Below are 15,276 nucleotides of genomic sequence, written 5' to 3'. Positions count from 1 at the left end.
CTTTTATAAAGCTGGTTTTAAATAGAGCTTCAACTGCAAACCAGCCATTATATGAGGACACATTCTAAATTCCTTTCTGAAGCATATACTGTTATTTTTACCTCACAGGATTGCCCTAAATTCGACTTGTTGGATATTAACTAGGTAATTGGTCAGCCAATTTAATTTTGATATCGAAAGCCAATGTGCGGAGCCATCACCTTTTATTTACTTGAGTGATATGCAATAAATTCAATATTGACTTATTAAAACCCATAAAAGGCTCAAAGTGCATGTAAGCTTCCCAGGCTGGCCATCCTTCCCTTTCATTCCACAGTCCCCATCTTCCAGCAGTGGAGGGGGCCCCCCCCCGATTGCAAATATTCTCATTAAATGTTTCATGTAACCCACGAGGAACTCACAATCAGCTTAAGCTGACCCCCCAGGTATTTCACGTACCCCAGTGCTGTGATGTCAAGGCTGTTGATGTTTGTCCCAGTGACCAAGAGGCATGCACTTTTGTAAACGTTTTAGCACCCATTCAACGACTCCTTCCAGACACCAAACGGACACACCAGCCAGGTTTTAAAACTTTATTTGCATATTAAAAAAATTGTGCATTCCAATAATTAAAATCATTTGAACAAAAAAATGGCACTCTGATTAAACTGCATTTTACATCCTGCAGGACACCTTGAATTTGACTCTGTATTTCACCACCTCCCACCCAGCTTTTTCCTTCACCAACATACAAGTTCTTTCCCTTCCCTGCCAGCCAGACCGACAGATGGGTGGGAGAGGCAGGGGAGGCCTTCCTGGTCAGTAGTTCTGATTCTTTGATGTGAAAGGGGCAGCACAGTCATTTAAACTTGATCCAACCTCTTTGCATCTTACAAAGTTAAACAGCTAAAAGAAGTAAAATAAGAAGGCAATGCTTGTGGAATGTACAGTGCATATTGGCGGCGCTCGCCTCATTACGATTCGCCAGCTTGCTTCTCCTGTTCAATCGCTGAAGAAAAAAAAAAAAAGAAAAAGAAAAAGATGGAGGTTTAGAGCAGTCTATAAAATGACGATATTTTCATTTAAAAATCTCTTCATATCATAAAAATTCTAGGCTACATATTAAATAGAAGTACAGTTATTTGATAAATGTATTTGCATAATAATGGCATATGAAATATTCCCTTATTAAATCACTAAAGCCCGGCATTTGTTGGCTGCAAAACAGTTTTTAATTAACCTTTGCAGGCCATATTCATCATCATCAAATTGTCGGCTCCTCCCCCGCAACCCCCCCCCATCCTCTCCGCTGCCCCTCCCTTCCTCCTACCCGCCACCGCTCCAGCTCTGCTCCCGCCCAGCCTGTTCTGAAGATGGGTGGGGGCGAACAGCTTACTTTCTTTTGAAGGCAGAGGATTTTTCTCTTGCGTTTCTGTCTTCTTCAATTTCGACTTATCGAATTTCTCGATCTCAGCCATATCGGGTTTGTCAGACATGGTTGCCGGAAGGAGCTGCAGGTACAAAGCCAAGACCAAGGCTAAGAAAGAGCCACCCGCCCTCGCCTCTCCCAACTCCGAAAGCACCTTCTCCCACTCCGACCCGAGGTTCCAGCCTGAAATCCTACTTCCTCCCTCTCCTTTCCTCTTCCATTCCTGGCTAAATACATTCCTCTTTCTACAGGAAAAAAAAAAATCTTCCCCCTCACTGTTCTCAATTTGAAGAATCAAAGAGCGAACGTGGCTCTTAAAGGTGATTATTTCCGTATAATGAAATTCATCATTGCGGGATGTTAACTGCAGTGTTGAAAAATTAAAATCGGAGTACAACGAAGCCACTTCCATCTTCAGGAGGGAAAAGTCGAGTAAAAACTCTTAAAATAGGGTCAAGGTCGCAAAATGCATCTACATTTTCTAGATGGGTTGCTCCCCAAAAGATGCCAGGCGGCCCAGCTTTCTCCTTCGCACAAAGGCGGGAGCTGATGCCGGCAGGCGCCGACCACCGCCCTACTCGCTTCCTCTCCTCGCTCTAGCCCAACAAAGCAGCCGAGGCACACAAAGCTGCCTCCCCACTTCTCGCAAATGCATACTGATCTGCATGCAGGGGCTATTCGACCGTCTTTGAACACATTCCTCTGCAAGGACTTCCCAATTTTCAGGCTACAGCCCGGGTAGGTTAAGCCTGCCAGATTAACAGCCTTCGAAGCCAACGGGCGTTAAGGGGAAGACAGAACATTACAACAAAGGATCTATTTCTGATTAATTACAGCAAGGGAAAATGCTCTTGGGGGTGAGGGTCGAGGAAAGAAAACAGTTCCCCTCGAAACTGAGCAGCAAAATGCGCGATTTTGTGATTTTTTTTTTTAAACCATCAAGTTCCCCTTCCCATTACTCAGCATCTGGAAGAGTTTAGCATCCTCCAAATTTCCCGAAACAACCTGGCCTGGGAGTACCCCTTGGACTCGCTTTAAGGATGAAGAGGACAAGGGGCTAGAGCCTGTGCGGGATAGGAAGGGAAGCGGAGGATAGAAGGAAAGGGCCCTGGGGCTCACCCGAGCGAAGTGCGCGAACAAGGAGAGTCCGATCTGCTCAGAGGCCGCTGCGGATTGTCGGGAGGGGTGCGGCGAGCGCAGCTATATGCACGCTCCTATGTAAATGAGGTGATGTCATTCGCAGTCCCGCTTAACTCCTTCGGGCCATATCTCCGGAAAGGCGTTCAGAGGCTTGTCGGACCTCCCCACCCCCCATCCCCATCCACCAGAGCCCACTAACCACGTCGATGGCGGAACTAAAAAAGGAACAAACGCCTTCAAAATGCTTTTTACCCCGTTGACGTCTATTTTATTACAATGAACTTTTGCGACAGCCGCCCAAATCTGTTCTTAAGGTTTTAATGCACAATGCACGATAACTAAGGTGCCTAGGTGGCACCTAAGGGGACAGGCATTCCTTTACTTCGAAACTGGCTTTGTCTGCAGCCAACATCCCCAAGATAGGGTGCGGCGTCCCTCACACAAGGGCTGCTGGGGTCTGATTCCTGTGACTCAGCTTTCAGACCAGTGGACCGCACTCGCCCCACCCGGCCCTCTTTGTCTTCCTGGCCTGTCTTCCCCCTTGAGAGGGCGATAAAGGATCCTTGAGTGATTTTTTTAAAAGAAAAGTTTCAGCATTGTAGCATCTATATTGTTTGCTATAATCTTCGTGAGCACTCAAGTCATATAAGTAATATTTACTCGGTGTAATTGGGAGTTTTATGGAGTACACAGCCTCCCCCTTAAAAATTAAGTCAAATTCAATTTCTGCTACTGAGCGACAATAAGGAAGTTAATTTCCTTTTTTTTAATTTTCATCAATTAAAAGCGATTGCTAAAGAGAGCCAAGGATTTCTGAAGATCACAATCCCACTAGCTCTGCTATCTGAAGATTGAAACAGAAGCGCGAACTCGGTGTTGAGGGGGAAGGTTTCGGCAATACATGTGGATGATTCAGGTAGAGAGGTGTGGGTTTCAAGATGGCACCTGAGTCGCTGAGTACCAGGGACCCACTTGCTACTAAAAAGTAATTACAGGTACCAAGCTTGTGCCTGCAACTGGCAGGTGATAGGAGGAAGCTACATGGGCTATAAAAAGGCATCGTTGGGATTATTTCTGAGACACAGAGAACTACAAAATATTCCTTCTCCTTTTTTTGTGCCCCCGGGGGAGGGGAGATGTTTCCAGAAACCCTTTGCTAAGCATTTTTATGATAGAGGCTTTGCCTCTCTGGGAAGGCAAGTGTTATAGGGACCCTATAATGCCACTGCTGGAGCAGCTTGGACTTCCCCATTTCTTCATCTACTTCCCTTTTACTGGGGAGGAAGGAGATGGGGGTAGGCAGGGGAAGGTTACCCCTCCGGTTCCCCAGTTAGTGCTCTGCTTCGGTGGCTGCCTTCCTGCCCTTCGAATGGGGCCCGGGACCTGTTTGAGCATGCTTCAGATGTCACCTTTCTGGTAACACATCTCCTCCCTCCCCATGTTCACTTGCAGGGAGTCCACTGCCTTGTTGAAACACAGAAAAGGTTTTGCAGGGTGCATTCCTGGCCTCTTCTGCTAGCAGTTACACCGACACCCTTTCTGTGAGCTGTGTGATTCCATTTCCCCTCCCTCAGCTGTTGTCAGAATTTCTGGTCTTTCCTCCCAGTGTCTTCTTAGGACAAAGGAATGCACAACCTTAGCCTTGCTGCCTCTTTGCCTTTGCCTCAGGAAAGGTTAGCCTTTACAGACGTCATCTTGCCAGAGGAGATGGAAGACGGGAGTCTGTAAACATCTGGGTTTTCCTACTTTGGTAGCAGGGTAGCAGGCAGCTGTTGTTTGTGGCTGTTGATGGAAAAAGAGCAGGTGGGTGGTTAGACAGGGAAGCATCTTGCTGTGGGAACAGAGTGTGCTGTAAATGGGCTCGACTGGCCCACTGGGCAGAAAAATCGAAAGGGAACGACGCTATGGAGAAAAGGAAATGCAAATGAAAGGAATAGCCTTAAAAGTGGTGGGCTCCTTGTGTCAATCACTCTTTTCGTGACTCTCCTCTGTAAAGTGGATGAATGACAATAACTAGCGGCTGGAGTTGTGGGAAGATCAAGTGCTGGGGACCAACCTTTACAATGGCAAGCACTTTGTCCTGTTTATATTTAAAATGGAAAGTTGAGAAGAAAAGAATAAATGTCTTAGTGTTTACCATGAACAAAAACCTCAAGTGATTTGGTATTGCTTCTCTTACAAAGGGACATTTATGTACTTCATTGTATATTTCTACATATTTAATACATGACTATATTACTTCTCTAATAAATTATCAATAAAAAGGAGATACTTTGTTGTTTTAAAGCAAATAAAAATAACTCCAAGGCTGGGGACATAACTCAGTTGGCAGAGCGCTTGCCCAGCATGCACCAAGCCCAAGGTTCACTCTCTAGCATGACATAAACCAGGCATGGAATGACATGCCTGAAATCTCTGCATTCGGGAGGTAGAAGAAAGCAGATCAGGGATTGCAGGTTATCCATTGTGAGTTTGAAGCCAGCCTGGGTTATAAAGCAGTGTGTTCCTTGATTCCTAGAAGATAGTATTTGCTCAATAAACCATGCTCGCACTGCTTTGGTCGATTCTCAGTACTTGAACTCAGTTCCTGAACCGATGACTCCAATAACCGTGTTTACATCTCAGACAGTTGAATCTACTTAGTATTAATGTTCCAGATGTCAGGGATAATTGCTGTTTCAGGGAAGGAAGCATTTATAAGCAGATTAGCATATGCTGGGCACAATAACCACTGAGGTGGGAGTTTTCAATTCCAATTAAAGTGACAAAGACATGGAGAGGCAAAAAGGTTGCTTTCAAAGCCACTGGTCACTTCAGCTGCAGGGTGCATTCTGACCTCGGGGGCCCTCCAGAGAAAGGCAAGCAAAGAGCCCACCTGGCAACTAACTGCCTTGCCTCTCTCTCTTGTACCGTGTGAGACATGTACCAACAAGGTGGCCCCCGTCCAAGCCCATGCCCCACAGAACCAGGAAGCAGTGTGAGCAGACGCTTTGTTTTCTTTTGCCTTCCAGTGTGGGCCTGGGCCAAAACTGTGTGTATTTCCAACGATGGAGAAACAGCCATTGAAGTCTGAGCTCATGAAGATGAGTCCTACGATTCTGAACTTTTTTTTTTTTTTTTTCCGTTTGGGGCAGAGCACTAATCAGAAGGAAAAAGGAGGAGCCTTACAACAGGGGCTGCAGCGAGGCTCTCAGCTATTTGCTTGTTCAAACCCCACTCCTTTTGTCTAGGTTCCGGGCCTCCTACCATCTGCCCCACCTGCCTGAAGCCCACACTCCCCTGGGGTTCCTACAATTGCCACCTTTCCTTTAAATTCTCCCTTACAGCTGACCCCCGCCCCTTGTACCCATGAGAATCTAAATCCCCTTGAACAGCCGGGGAGCCCCTGAGGAACAGGGAGAAGAAAGGACAAAGGAAGGAAAAGATCTTCAAAAATCTAGTCCTAGCTCGATTTTGGACCTCCCTGAAGCCTTTTAGAGTAGGAGTCAATTCTCATCCTACTCGGTGGGGACTGACTTCCTGGTTTTACTACAAAAGAAACGGAGGCTCACAGAATTTAAGCAACTTTCCCTGAATCAAACAGCCAGTTTTAAGTCTATGTTTTTTTCCTTGAGGCCCACTCCTGCCACTGGGTTCACTGAAAGAGATCTTTCTACAGCGTTTTCCGCTATTCTCACCCATGGCAGCTCCACGTTGTAGCTCCAGCAAGATCGAACAAAGGGCTCCCCCTGCCAGTGTGAGAAAAATGAGCCGAGGGAAACAGGCGAGCACAGACGGAACCGAGAAGCCCCCCACCCCCATCCCCAACCCCCACCCCCGTGCATGTGCAGCATTGCTAATTGCCCTGTCCTCTTTCTCGATCTGATTGAATTTCTGTGCCTGCTTCCTTCTGCAGCTTGAGTTTGCCTCTACAACATCCCCTCCAAGTGGTTACTCAGCCTCCAGAGAGTCAGGGAGCCGCTTCAAAAGAGCAGAATCTTGGATTCTTGCAGAGGGCAGTGAGTTGTTCGGTTTGGCAGGGGACTTGCATAGGAGGAACAGTGGCAGGAAATGTTGTTGAGAGGGCAGGTCCAGGCTGAAGAATAATAATGCTTGTGGGCATGCAGCAGTAATAATAATATGATATAATATATGATAAATATGTACCAGTAATAATAATAGTTACCAAAATAGATAATTTATCATAAAATAATAAATACAAAGATAATAATGAAATAATAATAATAATAATAATAATAATGATAATAATAAGAAGAAGAACAGCAGTTAGAACCAGCATTTTCTGAGTGTCTGCTTTATTCTGGGAGCTCTCCCTGCAGTATAGCACAAGACTTCCTTAGAGGCCCATTATTTCCCTCACTTTGTAGATAAAGGAGTTGTAGAGAAATTAAGTAACTTACTAGGCCACGGTCACACGATGATGTGGTTGGGATTCAGAGCAGCTGTCTTAGAGATGGCCTCATTTAAATGCTACATTTTTCTAGCATGCTAAGCTCTTCAGGCTGGCTTTGTAGACTAGCTAGGAGTAAAGCTAGCCTCCACTGAATCTACCAGGCTGAGCTGAATCCCCAGGGGAGTCCTTGCCCTGGAGGAGATGGCAATGGGGGGTGGATTGGGGGGATGACAGGGGGGGCAGGAGGAGGGAGGACAGGGGAATCCGTGGCTGATATGTAAAATTAAATTAAATTATAAAATTAAAAAATAATTAAAAAAGCTATATCCTATCTCAATAAAGCCTTCAACTTAATGTACTTAAGGCTTTTGTATGGGCTCAAGAGTAGCTCATCATTAGGGCATATACTTAGCATGCACAAAACCCTGGGTTTAGTCCTCAGCACCCCAAAACAAAGACAAAAATAACCCACTTTAAAATATAGGAACTTGGGCTGGAGAGATGGCTCAGCAGTTAAGAGCACTGGCTCCTCTTCCAGAAAACCAGGTTTAATTGCCATCAGCCACATGTTGACTCAGAACTATCTGTAACTCCAATCCCAGGGGATCTGACACCCTCTTCTGGATTCTGGCTTCCGTGGGTACCAGGCACATAAATGGTGCACAGACATACTTGCAATTTAAATTGTAGATCCTAGAAGCTGACAGTAGTGTGACATGCTAGTGATCCCAGCCGTTAGGGATGGAGACAAGAAGATCATACAGTCAAGGCCATGCTCAGCTATGGCTGTCAAAACGTTGTTTTACCTTTTTGTTTTTGGTTTTCTCGTGGTGCTGTGATTCCAACCCAGGGCCTTACACATGCCAGGCAAGCACTCTACCACTGAACTTTACCCTCAGCCCTGTCAAACCTTTCTCCTGTGAAATATATTTCCCAGGGCTTACACATTCAGCAATGTGCTTTCTTTGCAAGCATAAGGACCTGAGTTCAATTCTCATAGCCCACCTAAAACGCCAGGTGTGGTGGTGCTTACATGTAACCCCAGCACTGGGGAGGTGGAGACAGGCAGATCACTGGGGTGCACTGGCCAGCCAGCCTATCCTACTATAAGTTCCAGGCCAGTAAGAGATCCTGCTCAAAAAAATCAATGACAACAATAACCAAACAACAACAACAACAAAATGAGGTAGACAGTGCAGCCAAAAGTTATCCTTTGCACACCCACAGATACACACACACACACACACACACACACACACACACACACACACACACGAAATATAATTTCTATATTATTAGCAGAAGGTGGTTAATGGCTTCATGATGAGGAAACCAAGTACAAGCAGTAGACAGCTGCTTCAGATGTGAAGTGAACACTGAATAAGGCATTAGCTTGTTCAGGGCTGGGTTTCTGGGTCTGTGGCCTATGTGTTGGACTGGGCCCTGCATTCAGAAAGTCCTGATGCATAGTACTGTACTGCCGCCATCTTGGAATTCTTTATGATCTCACACATGTTCCTTTTTTAGAGTCTCCTACAGTTATGAAGCCAATCCTACCCTTTCAGATTACAGATTCCCGTGTGTCTCCAGTGCCACGGCCTTGCCCTGAGTCTAGGATGGACCCATGTGCTCCTTTGCCCCTTCTTTTGCCTCTGGGGATGTGGCCATTGTCACCAGTGCTGCTCAGCTGCAGAAACATCTGTTCTTGCTGGTTCAGTTCAACAAGTAGTGATGATTTGCAAAAGGATTATTTAGGAAAGTAGAAGAAAACACATTTGAAAGCACAAGAAATTAAGCAAAGGGAAGTCCAAATGCACATGGATGTGGCTGTCACAACTTTAGAGGTTACCCGGTGTGTTGGTGTCCTTATTCACTTCCAGCCTACTTGGGAGGAGTGTGGGACTGGAACTCTTCAGTAGAGCTGGTAGCACCAATGCCACCACTGGAGAGATTCTTCATCCTTCTCACCTTTTTAGTTTCCTCTCCTATTGAGGTCCAGCCTTGCTAACCTGGGGCTGAGTCACACTTGTGCATAGCGTATAGCACATGTGCGGGCACTTGTACAAATATGCACACTCAAACATATATGCATGCACACACATACACACTCACACACTCTCACTCTCTCTCTCTCTCTCTCACACACACACACACACACACACACACATACACACACTTACATATACACACTCACACACACACACACACATACCACTCTGGGGAATCTTGGTCTTTTGATGTCTACAAGAAAGGAATTCTCTACATGACCCCAAGTGGTTCTTCTGGGAGGTTCTTGGGCTGTCTCATCCTGCTTTGCAATTCAGATTGTCAGCTTTGGAAGATTTTTGGGCCACCCCAGTTTCACCATTCTCTGCTACTGTAACAGCCAGACTGTGTGCACAAGATGGCTCAGCCTTTCCCCTCTATTCAAAGTTTCAGGCTAGCCTCATTACCCTTGAAGCTGGTGGCCTAAGGCTGTCACTGCTGTCCCTAGGGTTTGTATAGTATGCAAATACAAGCTCTCTTCCTTTCAGCTGTGCTATTTGTTCCTGTCTAAGGGTGACCTGCAGCTCTCAGCTTACCTGTGCGTGGACATTGACTGACATGTATGGCTAGTGAGAGACTAAACCTTTTCTAGCATCTGGACCCCTATTTCTGATTCCCTTTGATATCTGCTCTTACTTCATGATGGCATTTGGCTTTGCATCTAAAGTAGAAAGTATAAACATGAATCCTACTCATTGTAAGAGAACTACCAGGAAAATACCACTTGAGTTTCTATACCATAATGTGCAAATTAGAGCCAGGTCTAAATGATCTGAATTAGTAAAGATGATATGAACAATTAAAATCAACAGATGTTCCCAAATTTCATCTCAGATAATAGGTTCAACTAAAGGTTTAAGATTAATTTTAGTCTTCAAATGTTAAATACTGAATTTCCATATGACTCCAGGCATGCTGGCATCTACCTATAATCCCAGTACTCAGGAGGTAAAGATAGGAGGGTCTCAAGTTTGAAGTCATCCTTTATTATATACTGATTTTTAAGGGGCCAGTATGACATATGTGGTGAGACTCTGTCTCAAATAAATAAAGAGCCGGTGATATAGCTCATAATAGGAGCAAGGCCCTGGGTTCCACTTCCAGTATCACATAAAAGGATACAGTATTAAACCATACTACAACATAAAAGAACCTTGAAAACATTACGCAATGTGAAAAAAGTTAGTTACAAAGACCACACACTGTATGGTTCTATTTATGTTAAACACCCAGATTAGATAAATCCAGAGGCAATATGTGTGACAGTGGTTGCCAGGAGCTAAGGGCTGAGAAGAATGAGGAATGGCCTTGTAGTGGATACAGGGCTTACTTTGGGAGCAATAAAAATGGTTTAGGACTAGGTAGAGGTAGTGGTTGTCCAACATTGAAAGTATACTTAATGACAGCTGTCTACTTCAAAATGGTTCACTGTTACATAATGCTAAATATAAAAATGCTATGTACAAAAATGTTACATACATTTTTGCAAAGCAACCAAAAGAGTACTAAAATGGAGGCAACCCAGACAGGACCTTCAGGATATAGGTTTCTCCGGCTTCCATTTCTAGACAGAGAAACAACCTTTGGGGGTTGAATTCATAAAGATCATTATGTGGTACCTCCTGGGTAGTAAATGGATTGAATGAAAGACATTTAGACTTTGTAGGGAGGGGAAATTGAAGAAAACACAAAATTCTCACTCTTGTGTATAAAAATGCTAAAACTACCAGGAAAAAAAGAGCTAGCCCATGAAAATGGGTAAGAAGTACTTTGTGTCAAGAGAGAAGGGATACTTTTTTGTTCACTATTATTATGCTTTGTGTGTGTGTGCACACACATACCAGTGCACATGTGGAGGTCAGAGGACACCTTGCAAAATCAGTCCCCTCCTTCCATCACTTGGGGCATCAGGCTTGGTGGCAAGCCTCTTTGCCCACTGAGTCATCTTGCCCCTCTGCCGCTTGGTTTCTTTCGCCTTCGGTGTCTGAAGCTTTTTTGGTCTGGCTTCTGTTGATAATGAGGCCTGGTTTGTTATTTGTTTATAACACAAACCATGATTGGAATTACCAGACTAGGTACAAAATCACCTGGAATAATTTCAAACTTGTAGAACAACTTCAAAAATAATTAATGACTGTACATTCTTCACCTAGGACCTCTAATTTTTACTATTTTACTGCTTTGCTTTACCAGTCATTTTATCTGCCTTCCTGCCTGTGTCTTTTTTTGAACCGTTTGAGAATAAGCTGTGGCTATGAAGCCTTTCTCCACCCTACCTTCTACCCCTAGACGTGTGTTTACTAACAATAAAGACATTCCACAGCATACCATAGGTACAATTATCTACGTCAGCAAATTATCTGTGCTACAGTACTGAGATCTAATCTACAGATGTATTCAAAGTTTGTCTGACAATGTTCTTCTAGCAATTTTGTCTAGTCCAGATTCCAATCCAGGATCATGCATAACATTTAATTGCCATGTCCCGTTGACATCTTTTAATCTAGAACTTCCTTGGCCTCTCTTGGTTTTCCATGATACTAATATTTTTGATAACCGGACAGCTGCTTTGTGGATTTTCTTTTGACTTAGGCTTAATAGATGTTTCCTCAGGATTACATTTGTGTACTTTCTTTGGAGTCAGGAATACTGCATGAGGGATGCTGTGACCTTCTTGGTGTCTAGTATCAGGAGCAGTGTGACGTTGGTTTATTTAGTTGCTTGGAATGTTAAAAAATAACATTGATCACTTGATGAAGGTGTTATATGCCAAATTTCTCCACCAGAAAGCTAAATGATTTGAGACATGCTTTTTTATTTTATTTTTATAAATATTTATCTATTTTTATTTTATGAGTATGGGTGTTTTGCCTGTTTTATGTATATGTACCTTGTGGCTGCCTGGTGCCTGAGGAGGTCAGAAAAGGGCATCAGAGCCCCTGAAATTGGAGTTAAAGATGTTAGTAAGCCACCATGTGTGTGCTGGGAACTGAGCCCGGCCCCTCTGCAAGAACAACAAATGGATCATTTTGACTGATGGTCCATCTCTCCAGCCCCAAGACATGCACTTTTAATGTCTCTGTTTCCTACATGATGCTTGTCACTTCCAGGAGGATTCATTATAACCTCAATGGTGGTGAAATATTCTCCCCACCATGCACCAATACCAGCGAGATCTTGTGTAGGAGTGAAGGCTCCTCCATGATAGCACCTTACAAGGACTCTGCTAGAATCTGACAGCACCCCAGTGTTCTCCAAAAGGGAAAATCTTCAAAGGCGAAATGTGGCAAAATTCACTCTGAAAAACATTTGTTTACAAAGTAGACCCACGATAACTCTCATGAGACTTTTCTTTTCTAAAGAAGCATTAGAGTAATGGGGCTGTTGAAGATCTTTTCAGAAGAGACTAAAAACAACAGCTGGATCAACAACCTGTTTGCTGGGCACAAAATGATTTCATTTATCTTAAAAATAGACCACAAGGTCTGCGGATACAGCTCAAAGTAGAGTGCTTCTCAGCATAGCATGTCACAAGGTCCTAGATTCATTCCAGTTACTGCAGCAATACAGAGGAGGAAGAGGAGGGAAGATGTTCTTCCTCTGTTCTTCTTTTCTTCCCATCTGCAGTGTTTATATATTCAAAAGCTCTCCCAGTAAGCCGACATCTAACCCATGTTCGGAAACACCAATTTTAGCTGGGGAGACTCAACTTGAAATTTCCCCTCTATTCTATTAGGGAAAGTGGACTCAGTAGTTTGGGTAATTGTGGCTAAGAAGAACTAGGGCCATTTAGGAAAACCAGTGGGAGCTGGGGCTTTTGAATTGGCCTCATGACTATTGGGGGTAGGTGGTGGGAGGAGACAGGAAGTTTGTTGGACAGCCAGTCTAGTCAGTAAGGAAATTCCGGGTTCAGAGAGAAACGTGCCTGTAGGAACAAAGTGGAGAGTAACCATCCACCTCTGCTTCTACATGCTCATGCATGCATGCCTTGCACCTCCACAAGGATACAGGTGTGTGTGTGTGTGTGTGTGTGTGTGTGTGTGTGTGTGTGTGTGTGTGTGTGTGTGTAGCACGTGTACCACACGTGGAGGCCAGAGAACAACTATTTTCAGGAGTTAGTTCTTCCCTTCCATGATGTCGGTCTCGGAGTTCCAAACTCTCGCGGTCAGGCTTTGGTGCCAAGCCCCTTTGCTCCCTGAGTTCGTTCCCTCACTGGCTCTGGACAAGAGAACCTCAAGAACTATTAACAGTTTGCTTCTGGGAAAAGGGAGTAGAGATTGCATTTACAAAACTTAACGTTTGTACCAGAAACATACAGTATTACTTTTGTTTTGTTTTGTTTTGTTTGTTTTTCGAGACAGGGTTTCTCCGTGTAGCTTTGGAGCCTGTCTTGGATCTCGCTCTCTAGACCAGGCTGGCCTTGAACTCACAGAGATCCGCCTGCCTCTGCCTCCTCCCGAGTGCTGGGATTAAAGGCCTGTGCCGCCGCCACCACCTGGCCTAGTATTACTTTTATATTGATTTAAAATATGTTTTACGTTTTACCTTCACTTTTCATGCATTTAAAAAAATTTTTTTTTTCCTGATCAAGAAACTTTCCACAAAACCCACCCAAAAGCAGTTGGGTAGGTCTGTGAAAGTAACAGAATGTGACCCTGGTGCTTGGGCTGTAGTAAGAAAACACCTTTGGAAGGAAGCGAAAGGCACCGCCCAGAGGCCCAACCCAAGGAGGGGGACTTCCTGCTTTTTTTTTTTTTTTTTTTTTTTTTTGCAAATAAAGGAACTTGTATTCTTAAAAGATAGGAAGACAGTTCTTGTATCCGTAGCTCTGAACAATCCTAAAGTAAATGAACCCTTGGGCCACTGTGCATGTGACTCCATTCTAAAACGCACCTTTGGTACCCACTATTTAAGCCATCTACACCCCATTATGACCATCCTAATTTCAGCAGCTACTCCTTACATGGCTTCCTGTAAAATGGAGCCAAACGTTACATTTGCTGAACTGCTTCCTTTTTTTAAACGAGGTGGGGAAGCTGTTCCTGGGGTTACCCAGTGTGTGTGTGTGTGTGTGTGTGTGTGTGTGTGTGTGTGTGTAGACTTTCTTGAAGTAGAAGCACCGATGACCAGGCTACACCACTGTACAAGGGCACATTCATCCAAGTGATTGGTTTTGTTCATTTTTCGTTAGTTTGTTTTTGGTAACTCATTCTTACCCCGTGGCCCAGAAAGCCATGGAAGGGTGTCACTAGGCAGCCAGCATCTCACCTACAAGTGAGGAAATGAGGCATCTGGTAAGTGATTTGTACAAGGACTCTGGGCAAACAATGAGGCCGGAAATAGGTCCCAAGCTCAGCAGAAGGGTTGTGGGCTGGTGCCCCCGCAGCCAGGCGAGGGGCGGCGGCGGTTTCCTCGGTTTCCTCATCTCTCAGGCAGCCCTCTCAGCCGGCCGTTTATGTAGAAGGAAGTTTCCACAGACTTCTTCTAGGCTTCCCCCAAATGAGTGCCAATGGGGTGCTGAAGAAGGGTTCTGTAACGGAGGGACTCATGTGGTTGGTGGAGAGGGGAAGGCTGGAAAAACAAGTAAGAGCCCAAGGAAGGGGTAGCATTTCCTGTCCCCACCTCTGACCCATACTTCCCTGCCTTGTACAGCTGGATGGCATGGAGGATGAAAGGAAGCCCCTGGGCTGCAAGTGTGAAGCATTGTCTTAGAATTGTCTTCGGAACTCCTCACGGTCTCATTCAGCAAAGCTTTCCCAAGAGTCCACTGTGTACTAGGCAATGTGCTAACAGGCCAACTCACTTCCTTTCCTTATGAACTCTTAGAGTCAATTTGACTGGGGTTTAATAACATAAAACAAAATACATCCATTTTGTGTGTGTTCCATGAGCATTGAAAACCATGGGGCAGTTCTCACACTCCTGCACCTTGGGAAGACTTCTGCTCTGATAGCTGTCCCCCTTGTTGCCATTGGTTGTTGATTTGTTTCCCCCTCCCTGTTGGGCTGGGTCTCCTCAATGGTAGGCTAAGACTCAACATTGGTTTGTGTCTCTAGGGAACAGCAACATCCGCCCGCAATCAATGATGCTTGTTGAAAATGAAGCAACTAACCGATCTGAGCCTGCACTACTTGAACCCTGAATTATGAAGGGTAGACTTGTTAACTTAAAGAGATCCTTTTAAACAAAGGTATAGGCATGGGTCTGCTGCTCTTTTTTTGTGGCCTCAGGTTTCCCACATTCTGCCAGAGATCCTCTTTGTTAATATCAGCAGCAGCATGGGAAGCCT

General features: G+C 44.7%; 1 protein-coding gene across 1 annotated transcript; it reads right to left on the bottom strand.

The window, feature by feature from the left end:
* Positions 1-558: 558 nt before the first annotated feature.
* Tmsb4x (thymosin beta 4 X-linked) lies at positions 559-2,661 on the bottom strand. The gene is made up of 3 exons (XM_059250562.1): positions 2,528-2,661; positions 1,376-1,490; positions 559-988 (listed from the first exon to the last, which is right to left on the bottom strand). The coding sequence occupies exons 2-3, from the start codon at positions 1,473-1,475 to the stop codon at positions 954-956; spliced, it is 135 nt and encodes a 44-aa protein (XP_059106545.1). The 5' UTR covers positions 1,476-1,490; positions 2,528-2,661; the 3' UTR covers positions 559-953.
* Positions 2,662-15,276: the final 12,615 nt, after the last annotated feature.

Source organism: Peromyscus eremicus, chromosome X, assembly GCF_949786415.1.
Source record: "Peromyscus eremicus chromosome X, PerEre_H2_v1, whole genome shotgun sequence".
Taxonomy (NCBI): domain Eukaryota; kingdom Metazoa; phylum Chordata; class Mammalia; order Rodentia; family Cricetidae; genus Peromyscus; species Peromyscus eremicus.
The sequence above is the reverse complement of the archived record's forward strand: the minus strand, read 5'-3'. Positions and strand labels throughout refer to the sequence as shown.

Coding starts and splice junctions, on each gene's coding strand:
- Tmsb4x (XM_059250562.1), bottom strand. CDS start 1,475: ATGTCTGACAAACCCGATATGGCTGAGATCGAGAAATTCGATAAGTCG. Junction 989..1,375: donor TCCTCTGCCTTCAAAAGAAA/GTAAGCTGTTCG, acceptor TTTTTTCTTCAG/CGATTGAACAGGAGAAGCAA.